The following is a 21,753-nucleotide window of genomic DNA, read 5'->3' as shown; positions in this document are numbered from 1 at the left end:
TCACTTCTTACTGTTCAGGGTCTGCTAAAGGAATCTTAAAGCTGCATTTGCATAAAATCTGCAGCTTTGGACTGCAGCTTCACTACTGGTTGGAAACCAAGTCCAACTGAAGTGCAATATAGCCTTAGAACTGGCCTGGTTTGAACACTGCACAAATATACATAGAAATAATAAGACAGGCTCTAAGTCACCCCATTCAGGTAGAGAATGGCCAGTAGACATCTCCAGGCAAATTAGTTATGATAACAAGATGGTTATATTTGGGCTGGACTGCTCTCAGTGTGCTCATTAGCTTGTTCTCAGGTAATTGGCTCAGGTATCTACATGCAGGACATAGAAAATTCTGTTCTGAAGGATCAGAATCCAGAGGATTCTGCCCTCTAGATCTAAATTTACTATGCTGATTTTGGGAATACAATTCTTAGATGTCTGTTTATATGTAGCTGAAGGTCACAAGGTTATTTTAAGGCTATGGATTAAGTCCCAGGATCACCCAACAGTGGCATTTCAGTCCACAGCATCAGAGAACTTCTGTCCTATATGTAGATCTAGTCTTTACCTGTTTCTTCAAAATCATAGCAAGACTTCAATATCTTAGATTTCTGATGCTCCATCCCTTTCTAGGCTCTTCATCATGTCAACCTGTCAGAACAGGTGAGATTTCTTCCTGACCATGGCTCATACTGTATTAAACAATATTATGTATTAAACAGAAAAGTAACATCCAGATTCTTTTCTGTTATATATTTTTATTTTCTTCAAATCTGAATTTTCAAATAAACTTTAGCATAGAAAGCTAAATAATTTACTCACAGGAGAGGCCAATATGTTGGTGAAAGTGATATCTCTCCAGTTGCCTTGAGATTAAGGCAGAATTCTTTTGCTGGTACCTATCAAAGCACTGGTCACTCCCAGTTTACCAAAACAGCTGGACAGGTCATGCCTCTAGCCATGAATCTCCCATGAGCTAAACAGAGCTTACTAATCACTCAGTACTTTCTCTCAGTTTGCAGAGGTCAATATGTATGAAGCTGGTGATGGCAAGTAGAACATGTCACATTCACTGTGAACAATTATCATCTCTTCCTAACTGCTAGAATTGCCGAGAAGGTAGAACTGCCCAATGCTCCAGTATTCTTCCTCTTCTACTAACAAAAGTGAGATTGAAAGGAACACTAGCATTTGGGGATTGGGGATTTTATTGTTGTTGTTGTTATTATTGTTTTATAATATAAACATAGATTCCTATGTTGAGCAATGTCAGGGGCCATGGATATTCTCTTTAATGATAATGTCCATGCAAATTAGCATTATTAGCCATGAAAGTTTCAAAAGCAGTCTAGACATAGGAATCTGTGTTCTTTATTTGTGCAACTGATTGATGACTATGCCTGTAGTTTTCATTATGGAATGAAAAAATGCAATTAACTTTTTTTCTTCTATGGTATTTTCATTACTCAATACATGACCAGTAATTTTGCTGCTGACTTCCCTGAAGCACATTTTAAGGTTTCCTTCCTCAATCTTGTTGAAGGCATTCATCTAAGGATATGGAATTAAAGAGTTTGGGAATTACAGAATTTTCTTTAGGGTAGCATTTTAACACGCTGTATTTGCCAGAGTTAAGTTACTCCCAGTCTGTTGGCAATGTGTTGTTATTAGATTTTAATTGCATTTTAATGATTGCATGTGCCCCAAATTCCAGACAATGTCTGTATAAGAGGTGTACAGATAAATAAGTATAGATTTTCTCTCGTTTTTTTATTTGGCTTCATTGGGTTTCTTGCATAGTTGTTGGAGTTTTGGTGGGTTTTTCTGGGTTTTCAACTTTTTTGTTTGGTTGGTTTGTTGCAGTTTTTTTTATAATTTGAAAGTAATGAATTAACAAAAATGCATTACTGGTCCAACTGTAGTAAATTCTTCCAAGGAACTTGTAAGTATTAAAAGGAAAAAAAAAAAAAAAAAGAAAAAACAAACCAACCACAAAATTTTCCAGATATTACCACTGTTGAAAAATGTTCCACACCTTCTCAAAAATGTTAGTAGTTCTTTCAAATAACACAATAACTTACACTAGAAACTGCAAGCTCTATGTCCCTACAGTCACTGGATCACTCACTAGAGCTGTTTTTCCCCTCAGGGACCATGAAAATGTAGTGAGAAGAAGATGGTTGACCTTGCCCAATTAAGGCAGCACACAACAATGGTGATGGGGGCAGCCCTGACAGTGCTCTGCTTAGGGGATGTGTGCTGTAATTTCACAGTCACAGTAGTGTCTACAAATATTACCCCAGCTGACAGCTCAGGAGAAACAAAGTGAAAGGAGATACCAAGAAAAGAGTGAGAAAGCATGAGAGATTAATTAATTTTAAAAATATGTGGAGTGAGTTGGCCCTCAGGCTCATGCACTATTTCCTCTCAGGCACCAACTGCATGTGAATATTTGTTTACAGCTTGACAAATAGGACAACGATGAAAAGTTTCTGTAGTGGGAAAGCTCCTCTTCCCTCAAGACAAGTTACTAGCCTGTTACTGATATGTCCCAACAAATTAGACATAACTATCAGGAACCTCTTAGTCTAGGGGTTAAACCAGACAGCATTGTCCTGCCAGGTTTAACCGAGATGGATCCTCATGGTATCACATCCGCTTTTCCGCATCTAGTGTTGAAAAGATCAATTAAAGCATTGCACAAAAGCTCTCTGTGGCAATGGTTGCACAGTTTGTAAAACAGCAGCAGCCCAAGGTTCATAGATTTAAGACTGATGTATTATACAGCAGTTACCATTTCAGAGGTGCAAGGCTCACCCAGAGCCAATCTGCCCACAGTAACTTTCCCATTAAAATCCATTTGCTGTTTATATGCAATGCTTTACTGAGCTGATGCCTGGAAAAATACCATTTCACAAACATATCAGTTAGTTAAATGTCAGGAAGCTCATTTTGTTTAAAGTAGAAAATTCCTAATTAATCCTAATTATCTCTCCATATCACAAATAGAGTGAGAATGCACATGCTAATCTGTGTAACTAAGGAGAAGAAGCCAGAAATACAATGCTGGGCAGACAGCTGAAACAATAGGAAACAGAAGAAGGAGAAAGAAACGAGAAATTATCTGCTTCTTAGGCTTTGGATTCTAGTTTTTTATCTCCATAACTATTGTGATGAAATCTTAAAGAATGTAAAAAAAAAGGATCAAAACAGTGGAGTTTTCAGAAAATGCAATTCTTCCCACATTAGGAATGATTAGCTGAATTCAATGGTGATTCCTGTAGAGATGACTACTGTAAATGTTAGGAGACCAGTTTTGATTCAAAAGCAGCAAACTTTGGACAGAACTCATCTGAGTTCAGTCAGATTCCATTAATAAGTTGCCCTATATAATAAAGTCAGTTATTCCTTATTTCCTAAGTATGAAAGTGAACTTACAACCATTTGAGGTGATACAAAGCTTAATGAGACATAGATTTTCATAAAGTCTGATTTAATCAGTTCAGGAAGATTGTTCCAAATAAATTAAGTGATATTAAAACAATTATGGTTGGGATATCTAGTTTGCATTTTTCTTTTTCTTTTCAAAGGGGAAGCTAGAAATTATTTAGAAATATATACACCTATATATCTCCTATATATATGGAGATAGATAGATAGATAGATAGATAGATAGATAGATAGATAGATAGATAGATAGATGTATTATAGGGTTTTTTCCTAGCCAATACAATTATGACTGGCATCAAGGTAGCTATAATTTAATATTAAATATGTTAAAGGAAAATGCTTGGATTTTTCAAGGAGAAAATGACTGTATAGGTATAAGCATATTATCCTAAGAGTTCAGATGGCAATCAGATAATAGCAGATCTGAATCACTGTGCAGCAGCACATGTACATTCTATATTTTCTTACACAAAATATGTTTTCCATAGCAATAATAGTGAAAAAGTGACTTTTTATGATCAAAATTACATCTTTTTAACAATTTAATAAATACCACACTTAATTCTGATTATTTGATTGCTCACTTCTCTCTCCCATGTTCTCATGCTTTGTTTCAATACTGTTAGAATCATTGTGATGACTTCCTTAGCCAGTGGATACAGTTCCTGTTGTTTTGATGCTGCTGCCCCAGAGTGGAAAACCTGCAACCAGAAAATTTCACTTAATTTATTGGTTTATTGAAGCATTAATTTGCATGCTATTTTCCTCTTTCAATAAGTGAGAAAATGTCCTATAGGAGACTGCAGGGATAAAAATTCAGGAGTTGGAAGGGAGGATAGAAGGAAGGATTTAGGTAATATTGATAAAGAATTTGTCAGCTTGGCTTTTCCAGCAGAAGCATAAAGTCCTACAGGAATTTAGCAAGCTAGTTTCAACCCTGAAGAGTCTATTTTTATCTCTACCAAAAGCAAGAAGGAAGAAGCACTACCTATTTTACAGAAGATAACAGTGGATGATCTAGAAAGAAAACATAACATCAAAGAAAAACTAAAGTTGCATTGATGTACAATTCAGATATTGTGACTTTACTTTTGTTGTCTAGAATTGGAAGGAAAACTTTCCAAACAGTATTAAAATTGATAACATAAAGGGTAGTCTTTTAATGAAAGATTTCAAGTGCACAAAATATACCTATGTGCACACACAGGATTGGATTTTTACATTTTTGTAAGATTAACTAACTAGTATATCTAGCAAGTACATCCAATGGGAGAACGGTTGTCCAGGTAATCCACCCTGGGACCTGCTCCATTTGGGTTCTTAGCTCTATATCTTGTTATGTCTCCCAAGTGCTGGGATGTTCAGGATGTTCTAACTAGAAGCTGTTTTCCTTGAAAATAAAACCAAACAGAATTTTGAAAATGTTGACATAATGTGTGAGAAAGGGTAACTTCTGTTCTAAAGTGTAAGGAAATGTTACAAACTACAGAGCTATGTATTATAAATCTACAAAACTACAAATATATGAAAAAGCTAAAAATCTTCAGGCATCATATCACAATTCTTTCCTATTCCTAAATGAAAATAGATTTCAAAAAACAAAATAAGGCTTCTGAAAACTATGCACATAGTCAGCAGAAGAGTGAAGGACTGCCTGCTGTTCCCATTATTTAATTAATGTTATTTCCTTTAAAGTAAACAAAAAGAACAGAGGAGTTGTACAAATACTTTCTTCTTCCTTGTGATATGTATGTGTAATGGGACACATCATATGTATATATAATATTTCACTTTGACTGCTATTGCTAAGAGTTTGAAGAAGAGATACGTAATCCTGGGATACTAGTCCAGGCTAAAAATAAGACAGCAGAAGGCTACATATTATGTCTCAATAATAATTATGTGACAACTAGAATATGGGTGGAAGCAGTTCACTGGGTTTCCAGTAGTGCAGAACAGTGTGCACAGGGATGCAGCAGTGTAATATCTGTATGTAGAAACAGGTAGGAGTTACATTCTCAACATTGTAACACTTTAAATGATTTATTGTTGCTGACATTATTTGTGGTGATTTATTTGTACAACATGGTTGAACAGCAATATCAGCGTTCTGGAGCAATTTGCTAATGTGACATATTTCTTCCCCTTCATCTGCACTTTATTTTTTAATTAAGGTGGAAAAAGTCATCTGTCACCATCATTCTTAGTATGTAAAATTTTTATTTTGTGGACTATAAAATTGGTTTTATGCTGTTCTCTGAGGCATATGTTCACCAGTTCCATTAAGTTCAGAAAAATGTCATGGCTGGTCTGTCCCTTGGTACATTTCAACCTAGCAAATATACCGAGAGGGAGACGAGCACTAGACCTTTAACATCTGGGAGATTATGAGATTTATACCGCTATTTTATTTTTTGGGCTTTTTTTACATATTTGAAAATCATATTTGGAGGGAAGATGAGGTACCTGTCTCCAATGTGAATCCAAAAAGGTCCTAAGGATTCACTGGCTGTAATGTTTTGTGTGTGTGCTTTGGCATTTTTTGTAGATGTAAAATGAGCTGGTGGGGAGAGGAGCAGATACTAGAAATTAAAATAATTATGTATTAGTGGAGATATCCACTTGACTGTGGCTTGATTCAGGACTGCTGGAAAGTCACTTCCTTCCATCTTCTTCGGTATTCTCAAATGAAAGTGATGATAATGGCAATGCCATTCATTTGAGACCTTAGGGTAATAAGTACTCTAGGACCAAAGAAGCAAAACATTCATCAATCATATTGTCTCATGTCCAAGGTGGAATTCACCAAACACTGACCCTCAGATAGACCCAGCAAAAGCCTTTATATTTGTATTAAAACACTTAATATCAAGAGAATATAAAACAGAGGGGCAGTGGGCTGTGTCTTAAGTTCAGTGTGTACAGTCATACAAGAGTAACAGTACAGACTCCAAGTACCCAGGTTTTCACAGTACAATTCCTATGACAACTATATGTGAAGACTGGTGAATTCTGCTTAAAAAGAGTGTTTTGAAGGACAAACTAGAGCTCTAGTTGCCTTTTATTTTCATTTCTATACCCAGAAGCCTGAATTTAAATCTTGTTAAAGAAATGTTTCTTCTGCTATTAATCTTTCCTGGCATTAGGAATCAAGGTGACTGAGGTGTAAAGGGACAAATTTAAATTGCTTTCTTTCTTGTAAGTACAAGAAACTGAACTAAAACATATATAAAAACTCCTTGAGAGACTGATACTATTATAATTGAAGTACTAGTGAGTATTTGTAGCCAAATTACAGAATCTGCTTGACAGAGTTTATTCTGCTGAATAAGGAAAGTTACACATTTTGCATCTCTCTGCTGAAAAAGAGTTAAGACAGAACAATATTCTATAAATTTGCATGATCATCATCCAAACATTACTTCTTGGTTTTTTGATCTGAAAAATGTCCTAGTTATGCCTACAAAATGCATTATCTCTTGGCATCATTGTAGTAGCCATTAAATGAAAATTTCATGTAAAGCAGTCGTCCCCTTGGGACTCTGGGTTCACTACAAGTGACAAACCTCTGAAGGAGGATTTTTCATTGTAGTCACCAGTGCATCAAACTTAAAAAACAGAGCATGCTGAAGTAACTATCACCAGTGCCATTATATTGTAGAGAAAATCAAGTGTCACAGCATGGTCAGAGAACAAGAGACACATAAAGTGTGAATGAAAAAAAAAAAAAAAAGGAAAAAAAAATAAATTCTGTTGAATGTGTTGCCAGAGAAAATAATATTCACATATAGTCTACACAGTGATTTTTTCCTAGCATTAAACAATATACTCATTCTTTTCCAGTGCCACACTTTTCATATGAATGTAATAGTTAGTTAAGCATTACCACAGAATTCTTGTTCATTCAAATTGTCAAGAAACAACTTGCATTGTAGATTCAACACATTTCCATCATTATGTAGGTTCCAATAATAATAAGCTATCCAAATCAGAGTATAAAAGTGATTTGTTCTGTATATTTGCCCTTATATTTCCTGTAGATCAGTGACTACAACTGCATAGGTTTCTTTTAATTCTTAAAATGGTCAAAAATAGAGAACAAAGAATTCCGCATCTGGTCTTCTTGATCATGCTTTGCTGTCAGCTTTTATTCCCTGCAATGCACAGTAAGTTAATTTTGAGGTTATTCTAAATATTTTAGTCAACATGTTCTTTTATAAAACATGGATTTGAATTCTAGACACATTACAGAAACTTTGTTCTCTTGGGAAATACAAAAATTATAAAACTTAGTTAGACTAAATACACTTTCTTCTAATATTGTTAGTTATACCTCGATTTTAAAACTGGATATTAATCAAGTCTCATATTCTCACTACTTCATCTAAGATTGAAACAGATGTATTTGTAATGATGTGCATCTTCTTGATTGCCCTTTCTAATGATAGACCAAATTTAACTCTAATTCTTGTCTTTGGAAATTACTAATCATAGAGTAATTTAGATTTGAAAAGACCCTTAAGATCATAGAATCCAGCAACCCTAAGTGCCATGGTTTTATGACTTCCAAAGACCTGCAGGGTTTGCAATTTCACCACTTCCCCGGAAATCTTGTTCCAATGTTCAAGAACCTTTTTGGTGAAGATTTTCTAATACTCAATTCAAACTTTCCCTGGCACAACCTGAGGTCTTTTCTTCTTATCCTTTCAGTTATTGCTTGAGGGAAGAGTCTGACCCCCACCTGGCTATAATCTCCTTTCAGATAGTTTCAGAGACTCAGATCTCCCTGAGCCTCTCTTTCCCCAGGCTAAACACCCTCAGGTTCCTCCTAAGATTTTTGTTCAAGACCCTTCCCCAGCTCCGCTGCCCTTCTCTGGACACGCTCCAGCCCCTCAATGTCTTTCTTGCACTGAGGGGCCCAGAACTGAGCACAGCATTTGAGGTGTGGCCTCAGCAGTGCCGAGTCCAGGGGGACGGTCACTGCCCTGCTCCTGCTGGCTGTGGATGTTTCAATTGTTTCAATAGTGATTCTCTAATATCAATTATTTACATTATTCAACTTTATTGTTCTTTAGCACTTAATTTTTTTTCTACTTTTCACCACAAATAACAGTATACAATGGCATTTATATTACCTGGTGTATTATAAATCATAGAACATCAATTTATATGGCACATTCAGGACTTTTCTACATAAGTATTGATTTCCATTCCTACCTTAAAAATAGATTAATATCAATAACAGAGTTGTTGTTTAAAATCCCTTAATTGCGTTAAAAATAATTTTTAAACTTTCTATCTGGTTTTTCTACCTTGCTGTCAGAATTTTCTGTTTGTATTTTGTTTCTGTTTGTTCCAGTGTTTGTCTTCCTTAAAAAATTCTTTCAAATATTATCACAAATTTATTTGTTTCTCCCATCAGCTTTTTTTCCCCCATAAATTTCTGTCATTTAAACATCTTCTTTGTTTACATAAAAGAATATAATATATTCCTAAAATAGCCTTAAAGTATGTCTAAACATTTCTTTACATGAAAAGGTTACTCAGAATATGTATCAAATTAAATTTTATTTTTTTGAATGTGTGAGTGACCTAGAGTAAAGAAAGACATATTTAGCATTTAAGAATGGCCCCTGCAAAAGGTTACAATTACTGCAAAGCACAGAATGAACATCAAAAAGTGCAGTGGAGAAATGGATTGCAAGGAATAACACTAAATTCAGCAAAATTCAGATTACTGTACTTATCAAAGATCAAATATACAAATAGAATAAAAAGGAATAAGTGATTAAACAGCATTTTTCCTTAGAAAAAAGCAATTACAAAAAATAACAGAATACACAGCAGGATGGGTAATTTAGTAGCAGAATTCTAGGACATTTTAAGGGAACTGCTACCTGTGGAGTAGGAGTGACTGTTGTTCCACTATTCAGTAGTGTTGATGTCCTGCTTTGGGTCCTACATTATAAGATGCAGAAAAGCAGTAGAAATGAAAATAATAAAATTAAGCAAACGATTAAAAATCAGGACTTCTGAAGAAAAGTTGAAGAGATTTGGCTGATCCAGCCTTGCAAACAGAAGTTTGATATGCACAGGGGTTATGGTATTCCACTGTACTGTAAAAGTTTAATATTACTTTCTAGTAATGTGTTTTCAGTACTTCCAATATGGTATTTGGTATAGGCAATAAACAGTATTTAAAAAAATGATAGGCAAATATTAAGGAAAACTAATTATCCAGACAAATAAATAGGTTATTGTGTAGACCTAAATTTAAGAATATAAATCACTGGATATTCTTTAAGAGTGGGCTTGAGAATATTTGGTCTTGCCTGAGGACAAAAGAAAGGTCTGAAGCGTGTCATTTTGATAACAGTATTTTAACACATTCTGGAAGAGGTTTCTTTTTTATTATGAAAATCATACCAATGACAATCAAATACACATGATAATCCAGTATCTTTTCAAAGCTGTATTTTTTGTTGCATGCTACGTGGTCTCTTTATAGACTTTATGCATGAGAAATACATTTCCTCAGTCTTTATATGCTTCAATGACTGGCTACATTTCATACATATTAAAGTACAAATTAGACTACATTCACTGCCTATGCTGGTAACAACAATATAATATTTACATTCTCCAGAACAAGATGAATCCTGACAGTACATTTACCTTTTCTAGAATATTTTTAGTTATTAGCTGTGTGAGTGGGTATAAGAAAGAAAATATTTGGAGACCTATCACTGTAATTGAATCTGAAAAAAGACAAAGATGTGACTGGTAGAACTGTGTTTCAGATAAGTGATACAGAGCCCCCACAGAAGGAAATAAGCAATTTCATGTATAACAGATAAATTGTCAATATCTGTTTGATCTATGTGGGTGTGTTACAATGGAACAAATAAATTATGTTCATTAAATATTTTATTGGCTGATTAATGAGCACTGATAATAAACCATAGCAGCACAAATAAATGCACCACAATTATTTATCTGGTTGCGGTGGGAGGCTGGAGGAACAACTCGTTATCATTCATTTTAGCTAAAAAGAAACCTCTTTCCCTCTTAGTGTGAAGTGTTCCCCATCATTAGTGGGGACTGCATATTGCACCCTTATTCTGTAGATAGTATACAGAATATCCAAACAGCAATTGTGAGGAAAATGTTCAAAGCTGGCCTTAATATAAAATTAGGCTTTATATTTTTGAAAGGGGAGATGTAGGCCTATATTCTTCCTTACAGTTTATTTCATTTAAACAGAATAGTCCTAAATGCTAAAGCAAAATCATCTTGCAAATTTCATGGTTTATAGCTATGTATAGTAAATTTGGCCTGTAATGTTGAGTGTATTTTTTGCTGTTTTACTTATCGATTAAATAATAGCAATAAAAACTTTTTCAGATTTACAAAAATTTCCAGATTAGCTCAGATTCTGGCTGTCATCAGGCATCAGTACCATTTATTCATCAAGTACTGCCATCTTGTGGAATTAGAGTAATCAAAGCAAATCCTAAATGGAGGAAGAGAAACAAATTTTTCCAATAGAATCTCCCACTGAATTACAAAAAGAAGACTAAAACTGGAGTTATTTCTTGTAAAAACATCATAACTCCATGGAAGTGAAATTATGGGATGGGTGTTTTGCATGCTTTGCCCTTGAATAGGCAAAATTTAGCTGTGCTATGGACACAGGTTTTCAGTGACCTTAATAGAGTTCATATGACAACCTTCTTGTTAAGTCTTCACTTGCACCCAAAATACCACTTAGCCGGCAGGAGTGGTGAAAAGGTGTCCACAAACCTCATGCTAAAAGGATGAATGGAGCAATTTCTTAAGAGAAAAACCCTGAAGCAAATCTGGGAGACATTCAGGCAGTAACAAACAGAAGTGAATATTTGGTGTTATCTGAATGCTTCAGCACAGCTCTCTTTACTATACTTCAAGCATTATTTCATACTGACCCACAGTGACAGAAAATACTTTTCCATTACCATAGTACTGACATTTTCTGCATCAGAATACCCGAAAGCACTAAGGAAAATGCTGATATGTCAGTATTCCAGCTTCATCCATTAAGGGAAGTACATCACATTGTGACAGTTTAGGAATTAGTGTTGTTTAACAGAGAAAATAGAACTACAAAAATAATTTAAGAAATTATAGTAAGCAAGATTTCAAACTATAAATTCATTCCATCAGGAAATAGATGAACTCTTCTTACTATTTCATCATCAAATGAGCTAGATTTTCACCTATATAGCCTAGTAAAAAGTGCTTAACAAAATACAGAAACAAACTTGACACTAGGAAGGCTTTCCAAATAATCTTAGGAAAAAAATGATAAATATTTCCTTAGAGACATTCTTCTGTAAACAAGGTTGGTCATTCATAAAAGGAACTATCATATTTGCAGTTACCAAAATGACTTATATAACTTTTACACCAAGACTTTATGTACAAGAGAATTTAGCAGCAGAAGAGTTTTTCAGCCCATGACACAAATGTCAATTTATAATTGTTCTATAATATGTAATTTCTTTATCTTTTTTTATTCTCTGTTTCTGTCTATGTTGATGCAAAGTATCTGTGGAAAACTTCTTTTTGTGTTGGCAGTCAATTGTAATTTCCAGGAACGGATATGCATCCTCTTTGCCATTTTTTCATTGGTGTCACATGGAAAATAAAATAGATGGGCATAAAAATAAAAAATAAACTCAGCTCACATTCTTAAAAAAACTTTCAAGCTTCTGTTTACTGCAGTGTTTAGTTTTCTCTTGTGTCTTAAATTTATTCTTTCCCTATTGAAAGCAAATTTTGTACAGCACGGAAAAACGATTTACAAAGTTTTTCCCAAAAGCAGATGACTTCATAAGGTCCATACATAAAGTAATTACTTTCAGATTTTAAATTTCTGGTTTGGTTTATTTTGGTTTTGGTAGAACTGACTTTTAGCTTAAAAATTTCTCAAAGGTTATTGTTATTTATCTGTCAGGCTTGAGAAGTATCTCTGGAGTTCAATATCCAATTAAAAAATAAAGCAATGGCAGTTGTATTTGTGCTTTGCCAAATGACACTGGTTCTAAAATCTTTTAACATAAACCGTTATAGGAAAATTCAGGGTTGAACTTTAGCAAAAACTGCAGTGAACTGTGAACAAATAAACTTCTTGTCTTCTGTTTGGTCTTGGGCTTCTTCTGAAATCCTGAAAGTTCACTCAGAAGTTTACTATTTTGTAAGAGTAGGACTTCAGACAATATTTAAATGCCTTTCTTTCTTACATGTGCTCTTGGGCTGAACTCCTGTGGGACTTGTGACATGTAACTACATTCACTGTTGTTTCAGAATATTTTACTGTGCATGTACTATAGATTACAGACATGTCTACAGAGAGACAGCTAGTTTTAAATGTTGATTCTCCATGTTTGTCTTTTTATTAGTTAGGGGATTTTTTAATATTTTTGCAATCATTTGAATATTGGCTTATGCTTAATATTGCCATTAGAAAAACAAACCAACAAAATGAAACGAACTCCCAGGTTTTGTACTTGGCCAGCCTTTGCAAGCAACTGTGGTTTTTACACACTCTAACTTGTAATTTTGCTGGCATACAAAGTAGAAACAGTCAGAGTCCAAGAATGTGAACAGCGATGCATGTTTCATCCTCTTCTAGGGTTTCAAATTTAGAAGTGTGAGATATTTGCACAATGGATCAATGTCAAGGTACACCCATTTTCCCTTAATTACAGTCATTCTGTGAACACCCTTTTGTAAAATCACTTTTACAAGATCATCCATCTATTTCTGTCAGCTAGAAACTGCAGGGTCCCCAGATCCCAAGCCAGCTGTGGTTGCTTCTGACTGGTCTGCAACATTTTCCTGAGATATTTCCACTGAAGCCTATGCATAGTGTATGGACATGACCCTCAAAATTTTATTTAAGTATCTGCAGAACTCAACAACTAGGTCTAACAGGAGAAAAAAAATCATGAAGTGTCTAAGGGGCTTTTCATCTGCAAAGGAGATCAAAAATTCTAAATTAATTCCAGATCTGAGCATTCTTCAGGTACTTTAGAGTGTATTCTTGGGGTTTTGCTTTTTAGAAATGAAAAGTAGGAGTAATTTTTTCTATGTCAATGGGCTGACAAGAATCAAGAAGTGAACTACTGACACTTTTTTCTAGACTTCACACTTTGGGCTCCTGGCTGGAATATAGATGCTGTAGGTGTGTACAAAAAAACACCCCATAACCCCAAAACATTAACTACAGTTTTATAGCATAAATGCTTTGAATTTCAGATTTGGCAGGAGTTCTGTTACTTTTTTTTCTTAGTACCCTATACCAGTACACATTCATCCATCATGCCATTTTTAACAGCAAAAAATAATTAAGAAAGTGACAAATGACAGTATCCCCCTGGATTCAGCACCAGCAAAGACTAAGTATTTTATTTCCTTAGAGGCACAAAAATTTATTGCCTGAAATCTGTTCTTTAGTATTAATTATAATTAATAAATGAATAATTAATTGTAAGTGGCTTAGGCTACAAATGGAGAAAGTTCCCTTCTGTGTGAACTGCCAATGAACCCACACTGATAACTGTTTTGCATTTGGTTTGAACTACTTTTAAACCAGAGCAATTAGTGCCACTGATTGCTTTCTATTTGAGTTGGTAACAGGTCTTCAGTTAAAGCCTATGTATCTTCCTTGAACTTGTGTATTCATCACCACTGTGTAGAATTTTATACTGCCATGAATCATTTTTTGCCAGCTAAAGCATTATGGCAAACTGTGGAAACAAAATTTTCAGAGACATATTTGGGGTATAATTGGTATTTTGCCTGAAATAGAAGAGGAAGGAAAATCTGAACACTCAGAGAACTCTCTGGGAGACTTTAATTCCTTAGAGTCCTGTGTAGCCACCAAAATTATTAATAAATCTAAAAAATATTTTAGCAAAAGGTCCATGTGTGCAGTTTAATTCCTCATTTTGAGATTTTGAGGCAGTCTTCCACTCATGTTAGCTAAGTATGTTCAGTCCTTTAACACAGAGTTTTTGTATTGACACCATCAGATTTTTAGGAGAGAATTTTCATCTGATTTCAAAACTAGAGTAAACTTACCAAAAATTGATTCAGAAGGTACTGCATCTTTAAAAGACTATATGCACTGTTTGCTTATACTGGATGAAAAAGCAGTCATTGTGCTTCTCTGTTCCTTTCTCACCACGGTGTCAGGGGACAATAGAACATAAGGATAGAAAGGATAAATCCATTGGAATTTCTAATGCTCTCTATATTGTTATAGTCAAAGTGTACACTTGGCTAGGATGTGATATATTTCACACTTTTTCTAACAAGAACAGCTGTACCAGTTCCTCTCCAATCATTAGAAGAAAAACACATAGAAAAAATTAAATGTTGAGGTCTGTCCTCTCACCCCCTTGGCCCTTTCATCCTCAAACTAACTTTCTATCAAGAAAACATTTTGACTGTCGTCAGGATGAAAGTATGAGAGAGCCAGACTGACATACTTGAAATTGCTGTCTTTCTATTGCTGCTTAAGCTAAGTAGTCACCAAGAAATTTCAGTCTAAAAGCTTAGAATTTGTTATATCAGTGGAGCAGTTTGCATCCTGGAACAGTAGTAGGGACTTTACATTCCTGGACTAGCTTTGGCTTTTCTCATTTTGAAGTCAGGTTTTTGAAGGCTATACAGGGGGGAGATTGCAGAACAAATAACCTTACAGCAAATGTGCCAGTTTAAGTAGTGATAAATATTTTTTTTTTTAAATTGTGAAGAAAGAATGAAACAATGGAAGATAAGTTCAAGAGGAGAACAACATGTAAAGAAGAATAGATAGGGTTAAGGCTTTAAAGTTGGAGATGGTGAAACTCCACATGAATAATTCCCTGCAAGGAACATCCTGCTAAATCAGAATCTCATTAACTTTAGTAATACTTCTAATGTTGAGACATAGATGAATCTAAATTAAATCATGATATAATCTCATACAGAATAATAGGAAATAACTTTTTTTTCTCAACTAATTATTTTGAGTATAAAGGGAAAAGTATATAATGTTCAGGTAAATAGAATAGATGATTCATGGGATAAAAATAAGAACCAAGGGACTGGATTTGGCTGCTATTTTTAAAAGTCACTGATTAGTTGGTAGCTTTGGTTTAAGGAATTATTCATTGATCATAGGGATTTAAACTGCATGAAGGAAGGGTTAAGAAATTCTTCAATGAAGCAGACATAAAAGATAGAACTACAAGGCAGTAATATTATCTACAAGGTAGGTTGAATAGTTACTACAATTTAGTTATTTTAAAAACGGTCATTCGGAATGAAACCTGTTCATATACATACACTGGCAGAAGTCATCTGTAGCTCTGTAGGAATCATCTTGATATATTTCCCTGCAAATCTGAACAAATAGAGAAAATAATTATTTGGATATTATTATCAGTTTGACCTAAAAGTCTAGAAAAGGGATTTATCTAATATCTTATTGCTGTTTTCTGACTCTAATGAATAATTTAATTATTTTACCTGAACTAAATCTGTCTTCACAAGGAACTTGTGGATTCAACATTTATGCTATTTTCAAAATCCCAAGGGGAGGAAAAAATTTCTCTTCAATTCTAAACCAAACAAATAAAAAGTTTTTAAAATTTTTAACTTTTTTCCCCCATAGATTATTGAAAAAAAGCTAATAAACGTTAATTTAATGTATCTAATAACATGACACAGTATTGTTTCTGTAATTACTTTGTCTTATTTTCTTTCTGTCCTCTTTTAGAGATCATCTATAGCTGGGTATTTAATGAATTCCCATCTTTTGTGGCAGAAGACAGCAGGCGCTTCATCTCTCAGGAGACAGGCAATCTCTACATATCCAAGGTGCAAACATCCGATGTTGGCAGCTACATATGCCTGGTAAAAAACACAGTGACAAACGCCAGAGTTTTGAGTCCTCCTACGCCTCTGACACTGAGAAACGATGGTAAGAAAGGCATTACTTCTGGGTATTACATGGAATAAAAATACCAAAGTAAAAATACTATAATTAATTTAAGAACCATGATTTTATTGTTTTTCAGCATATGTATTCATTTTCTGTAGCAACTGGGAAAGGAAAGTGTTCATGGAGGCAGTTTCTTTTAAAACATCCAGACATTGTGAGAATATTTAGATCTATGAAGGCTGAGGTGCTAACTGACACCTTTTGGTGTATTTGGTTTAGAACAGTTACTCTACCTTGCTATTCTGATATTCTATCACTGAAAGAGAATCACTTCTCCTTTACAAGCGTTGTCTGTTTCCTTGGGGCTCAGTTCAGTTGCCTCAACCCAAGTGGCTACTGCCACACTCCTGGGGCACCTGAGACATCCACGGGGGATTAGCAATTGCCACATGGGGCATACAGACCAGCTGCAGGATGCCAGGAGATCATTCATGGTTGTGGCCACTGTGGTTAAAGAAAACACAAAATGTTTCCCTGAATACACTGACAGCAAGATGGCTGAGGAGAATCTCCATCCTTTTCCAGGTTCAGAATGTGTCAGAGTGTAAGAGGATGACAAAAGGTCTGAGATACTTAGTGCCTTCTTTGCCTCAATCTTTAATACCAAAACCAGTTACACTCAGATAATCCAACTCCCAGAGATGGAAGTTAGGGATGGGAGATCCCTTGAGTGATACCCCCATAACCCAGGAGGGAATGGTTAATGATCTGCTATGCCAATTAGATACCCACAAGTCTATGGGCCTGGATGGGATGCACCCAACAGTAATGAGGGAGCTGGCGAAAGAGCCCACCAAGTCATTCTTAATTATTTACCAACAGTCCTGGTTATCCAGAAAAGTTCCAGTTGATTGGAAAATAGCAAATATGAGGCCCCTCTACAAGAAGGATCAACAGCCCCAGGCAATGCTACAGGCAGGGAGCTGTGGATGGAAAGCTGCGTAACAGAAAAGGCCCTGGGGGTGCTGGTCTATAGCAGCTGAGCATGATGCAGGGTGTGCCCAGGTGGCCAAGAAGGCCAGTGGCATCCTGGCCTGGATCAGCAGTGGTGTGGCCAGCAGGAGCAGGACAGTGATTGATTGCTGAGCTGTACTCAGCACTGCTGAGGCCACAGCTCATGTGTCCTGGGCCACTCACTTGAGAAAAGGATATTGAGGTGCTGGAATGAGTCCCAGAGAAGGGCGGTCAAGCTGCTAGAGGTCTAGAAAACACATCCGATGAGGAGCAGCTGAGGAAGCTGGGATTGTTTAGCCTGGAGAAAAGGAGGCTTAGGGGAGAGCTTATCACTCTCTACAACTGCCTGAAAGGAGCTTGCAGAGAGCTGGGTGTCAATCTCTGCTGCCATGTCCCAAAGAAAGAGAGAAAATGGCCAATGTTTTCCTTCTTTCTAAGATGTTCCACATTCAGTTATGCTTTCTAGCTCCTCACAGCTATGTGCATATTCAGCACATGTGAATCCATACCTACATAAATCAAAGAGAGAAAGAGAGAGGAAACTTTTGAGACTTTTCTTTGGTCTTGCTTATAGCTTTTTCTTGAGCTAATACTAGTCCTATGCTACAGACACATTAGAAAATCTGGATTTAAACACAGATTATTTAGTTTAATAGAGTAAATTAAAAATGTGTTCACCAATTTGAATGAAATTAACTTAAAGTTTGTTTTTTGTAGAAAATTTTAATTTCCTCCTGCATTGCATGTAGCCTCTGCAGCAAAAAGCTGCTCTTTTAATTGATCACTTCCTATTTTCTTTTGCTGGTTTAGTAATGTTAATAATGTTAATTATTGAGTTTCAAGTGTTTAATTTTACTGGTTTAACATAGTGAACTTCATCTTTTTTGATAAAATTATTTTTTTTCAAATTTAGAACACCCAAACATTGACTGCCTTTTTAATCTGTTTGGACTCTGAAAAAAAATTAAAATTTTATTTTCATATTTATTATTAATATCTTAATATATTTATTCTTTATGATATTTCTTCATGCTTTTATTTGGTTCCATCTTGTGCAGAAATTCAGCAAATTATCCATCTTGTACTGACAGTACATAGACACACAATATACTGTAAGAAATTGAGAGAGTAAATAAGGATAAAGGCAGCAGTCTACATCACTGAGCTAAGAAAAAAAAATCTATGAAGGAAAACTCTGCAGATTTTTTTAAATGTCAAGTGGGTAGTAAATACCAGCCTCCAGCAAATTTTTGTTTCATGGCTGGCTGTCACACCACTGTGATAATCCAACCTTCTGAACTGTGCTGGAGTATTGGGGAAGTGTTTTCACATAGATGAACAGCTCCTCAACAGTTTCCCACTTTCCTGACTCATTTTTTCACACACATGAATTTCCACAAGGCTTTCATGCCTTAATCTGTTGGTATTTATGAAAAGCTGCTTTATTGACAGGGAATTCTTTAGTATTTCTTAGTAAATTGCTTTCTTTCCTGTATGACTGAGCAAGTTTCTCAGTGAAGAAACCTCGGCTTTCTACTTAACCTTGCAATCCCCATAAACCTACCTGGAAAAAGAATTTTAAGGAAAATTCTGTTTGCTAAATCATATTATTTGGGAAATCTGTCTGGTTCTACTTTCTCCACATATGGGCCTTTTAAAAACTACTTGGGATCAGAATAAAAATTTCCATAAATCATACTGTACTTTTTCATTTTCATACAAATGGCCTTAGGTAATATTGCTTTGTCCATTGACAAATATTAAAGGATGATGACAACCTTTTTAAAGTATTCATTCATTATGTGCCGAAATACAGAGTAACTGCTGAAAAGTACTACTAACTAGTTAAAGAAAATTAATTTATGAATAAAGAAACAGCTGGGAATAGATTCCAAGAGGGAAGTTAGAATTTAAAAATGGCATTAAAACAAACATCAAATTTCCTAAAAATATACTGGAGTCTATGTTTGCTAAGTTGTGTTATATGTTTTTAAATATGGCTTTTTAAGCATTTTTTTGATCATAAAATTACTTGAATTGGTTTGAACTTTTCAAATACTCTCTTAGGTTTAAAAATGATGCATCTTTCTGAGTTCCAATGGTTGGCATCACAACTGACATTACCCTAAGCAGTCAGCACATTTGTTAGAAACCACAGGAAGAGCTTGTGGTTTTAAACAGCTTTTACAGATAGCTCTATATAAATAAAGCAATTTATATAGCCTGTATTCTCCAAACATATATATCATTAACTCCAAAATGCTCTAATTGATTTATTTATCATCATTCTTAGATTTTGATGTATATACAGTACCTATGCCCAGGGGATTAGACAGCTTATGACAAAGAGCACTTCAATGACAACACTGGTCTCTATTAATCTATGAGAAAGAAATGAAATAATATTAAGGCATTCTGTCAAACTCTGCAAGATTGTAAGAACTTACTTGGATTTTATTAATCTTTTATTTCTTCTGTGATGTGTCTCAAAGGGGAGCTTAGCTGCTTGATATGAAGCAAATTAAATAAAAACATCAAGAAATCCTTCAATGGATTCTGAATAAAATTAATACCTCACTTGTTCAGATGTCCTTGACAATCAGTCATTTCATATAATTCAATTTCACTTCAAACTGAGTTATAAAAACACCTAAAAATTCTGATGAAATAAAAAGTTTTAACAGGAAATAAAAAAATATACATTATTTCATTACCTGTCTTTTAATGTATTACAAAATTTGACAAATTATTTGATAACTGTTTAAAATAATAAACAGATTTGTTAAATTGTATCTTCATGGGCTTGGATGCTGATTGGGAGCAGTAAATTATCTTGACTCATAAAAACAACAGAAAGTCATTTTAAATTTAGGAATTAGAAACCTAGAGTATAAACATTTGATGTTTGAGAGCATTAGACAGTTATTTCAAGTTCACACATTTGTATTCCAGTTTTTCTTAATTTTTTGTCTTTCTTGTCTTTTTTATTTCTTTGGAAAATATGTTAACTTTATCATTATTACTGTACAGTAGCCAATTATGTAATTCTTCATTTTAGCTCTGTGCAAATACTGCATATTAACTTGCTATGGTGAAGTTTTCAGAGTAAAAAAAAAAAAAAACAAAAAAACCCCTAAACCTGGACAATTTCAGACATGAGAGGATATTTTCTACTGTTTCATTTGAGCAAATTAGTTTAACCTCTAGAGATTAGTATGTCTGACCATATTCTCATGTGATTTACTTTCAGATTTTTTGCATGTCTTCGCAGTCTGTGAACCAGTGAACAGAGTTTTTTCTGTCCTTATTCTATTGATTAATTCAGTGTGATTAATAGTCTCACATAAAGATAGAACATATAGTAATTGAGGTATTAAGGATGTTCATTTCTAATTTTCCATGATGAAATATGATCTGCATGTGCTTTTTGAGGTTAAACTCTGGGATATGTTGCTTGAACATCACTAGGTTATCTAAAGATCTCTTTACCAGCATGAAGAAAAATTTGGAAGAAATCATAGAAAATTACCAAATAATAGAAATCAAGCAAGAAAAATGTCCAGTGTAGTGTAATAAGGTAATAAAGATAGAAAATTTACAGTTTCACAGACTTAGCTGTACGCATCCTTGAAGAATGCTGACAGTTATTAATTAAGTGATACTATAACTTTTAAAAAATTACTTAAATATATACATTAATGCTTTTGACCTGTCATTCTTTGCTTTCCTTTTTTGGGGTTTTTTTTAAATTTTTTTTTTCAACTTTTATTAGTGGTTTTGTCCTCTAATGGGGTTATTCATATGGAGCTGAATTCTAGAACACAACAAAGTACACCTGAATTTTAATAGGGGTTCAAAATATCGAGCTGTGACTTAATTGTTTTCTGGAGCTTCCAGCCTTACAGACTTCCTGTTTCATGTGGGTTCTTTTGCAAGGTTTTGCAGTAACATTTTGTATTTGAATTGTGCAAGTCCGTAAAAATTGTAGAGAAACTGTAGAAACTCTTCTTACTCAGTACTTCAGGGCAGGAATCAGACCTGAAGTAATCCTACTTTGATTTTATTTTTTTTTTTTGAGCAGAGACAAACTGTCTGGGAAAAATCAAGTTTGTCTTTTAGTGGTATACAAAGATTGATAACACAGACAGAGACATGAATGTATGCAAGGTTTGCTCCAGGGGAAGGCTGATAAAATTGCAATGTCCCTGGACAGCATATTTACAATATTACCTGGTAGAAAATACGTTTCTCCTGTAAAACTGTAGTGAGGTAATTTAATGATCGGTCATTCTGAAAACTGAAAATAAAAGTCTTCCCACAATCTA

The 21,753-nt window shown here is 34.6% G+C and overlaps 1 protein-coding gene across 1 annotated transcript in view; it reads left to right on the top strand.

Annotated features, from left to right (window-relative positions):
- Positions 1–21,753, top strand: part of CNTN5 (contactin 5) — a 310,963-nt gene that overhangs the window by 137,263 nt on the left and 151,947 nt on the right. Inside the window, exon 6 of the mRNA XM_058846829.1 lies at positions 16,250–16,453. Within this exon, the coding sequence (XP_058702812.1) occupies positions 16,250–16,453 (204 nt within the window). The remainder of the gene's footprint in view (positions 1–16,249; positions 16,454–21,753) is intronic.

This window comes from Poecile atricapillus, chromosome 1 (assembly GCF_030490865.1).
Source record: "Poecile atricapillus isolate bPoeAtr1 chromosome 1, bPoeAtr1.hap1, whole genome shotgun sequence".
Classification (NCBI taxonomy): Eukaryota; Metazoa; Chordata; class Aves; order Passeriformes; family Paridae; genus Poecile; species Poecile atricapillus.
The sequence above is the reverse complement of the archived record's forward strand: the minus strand, read 5'-3'. Positions and strand labels throughout refer to the sequence as shown.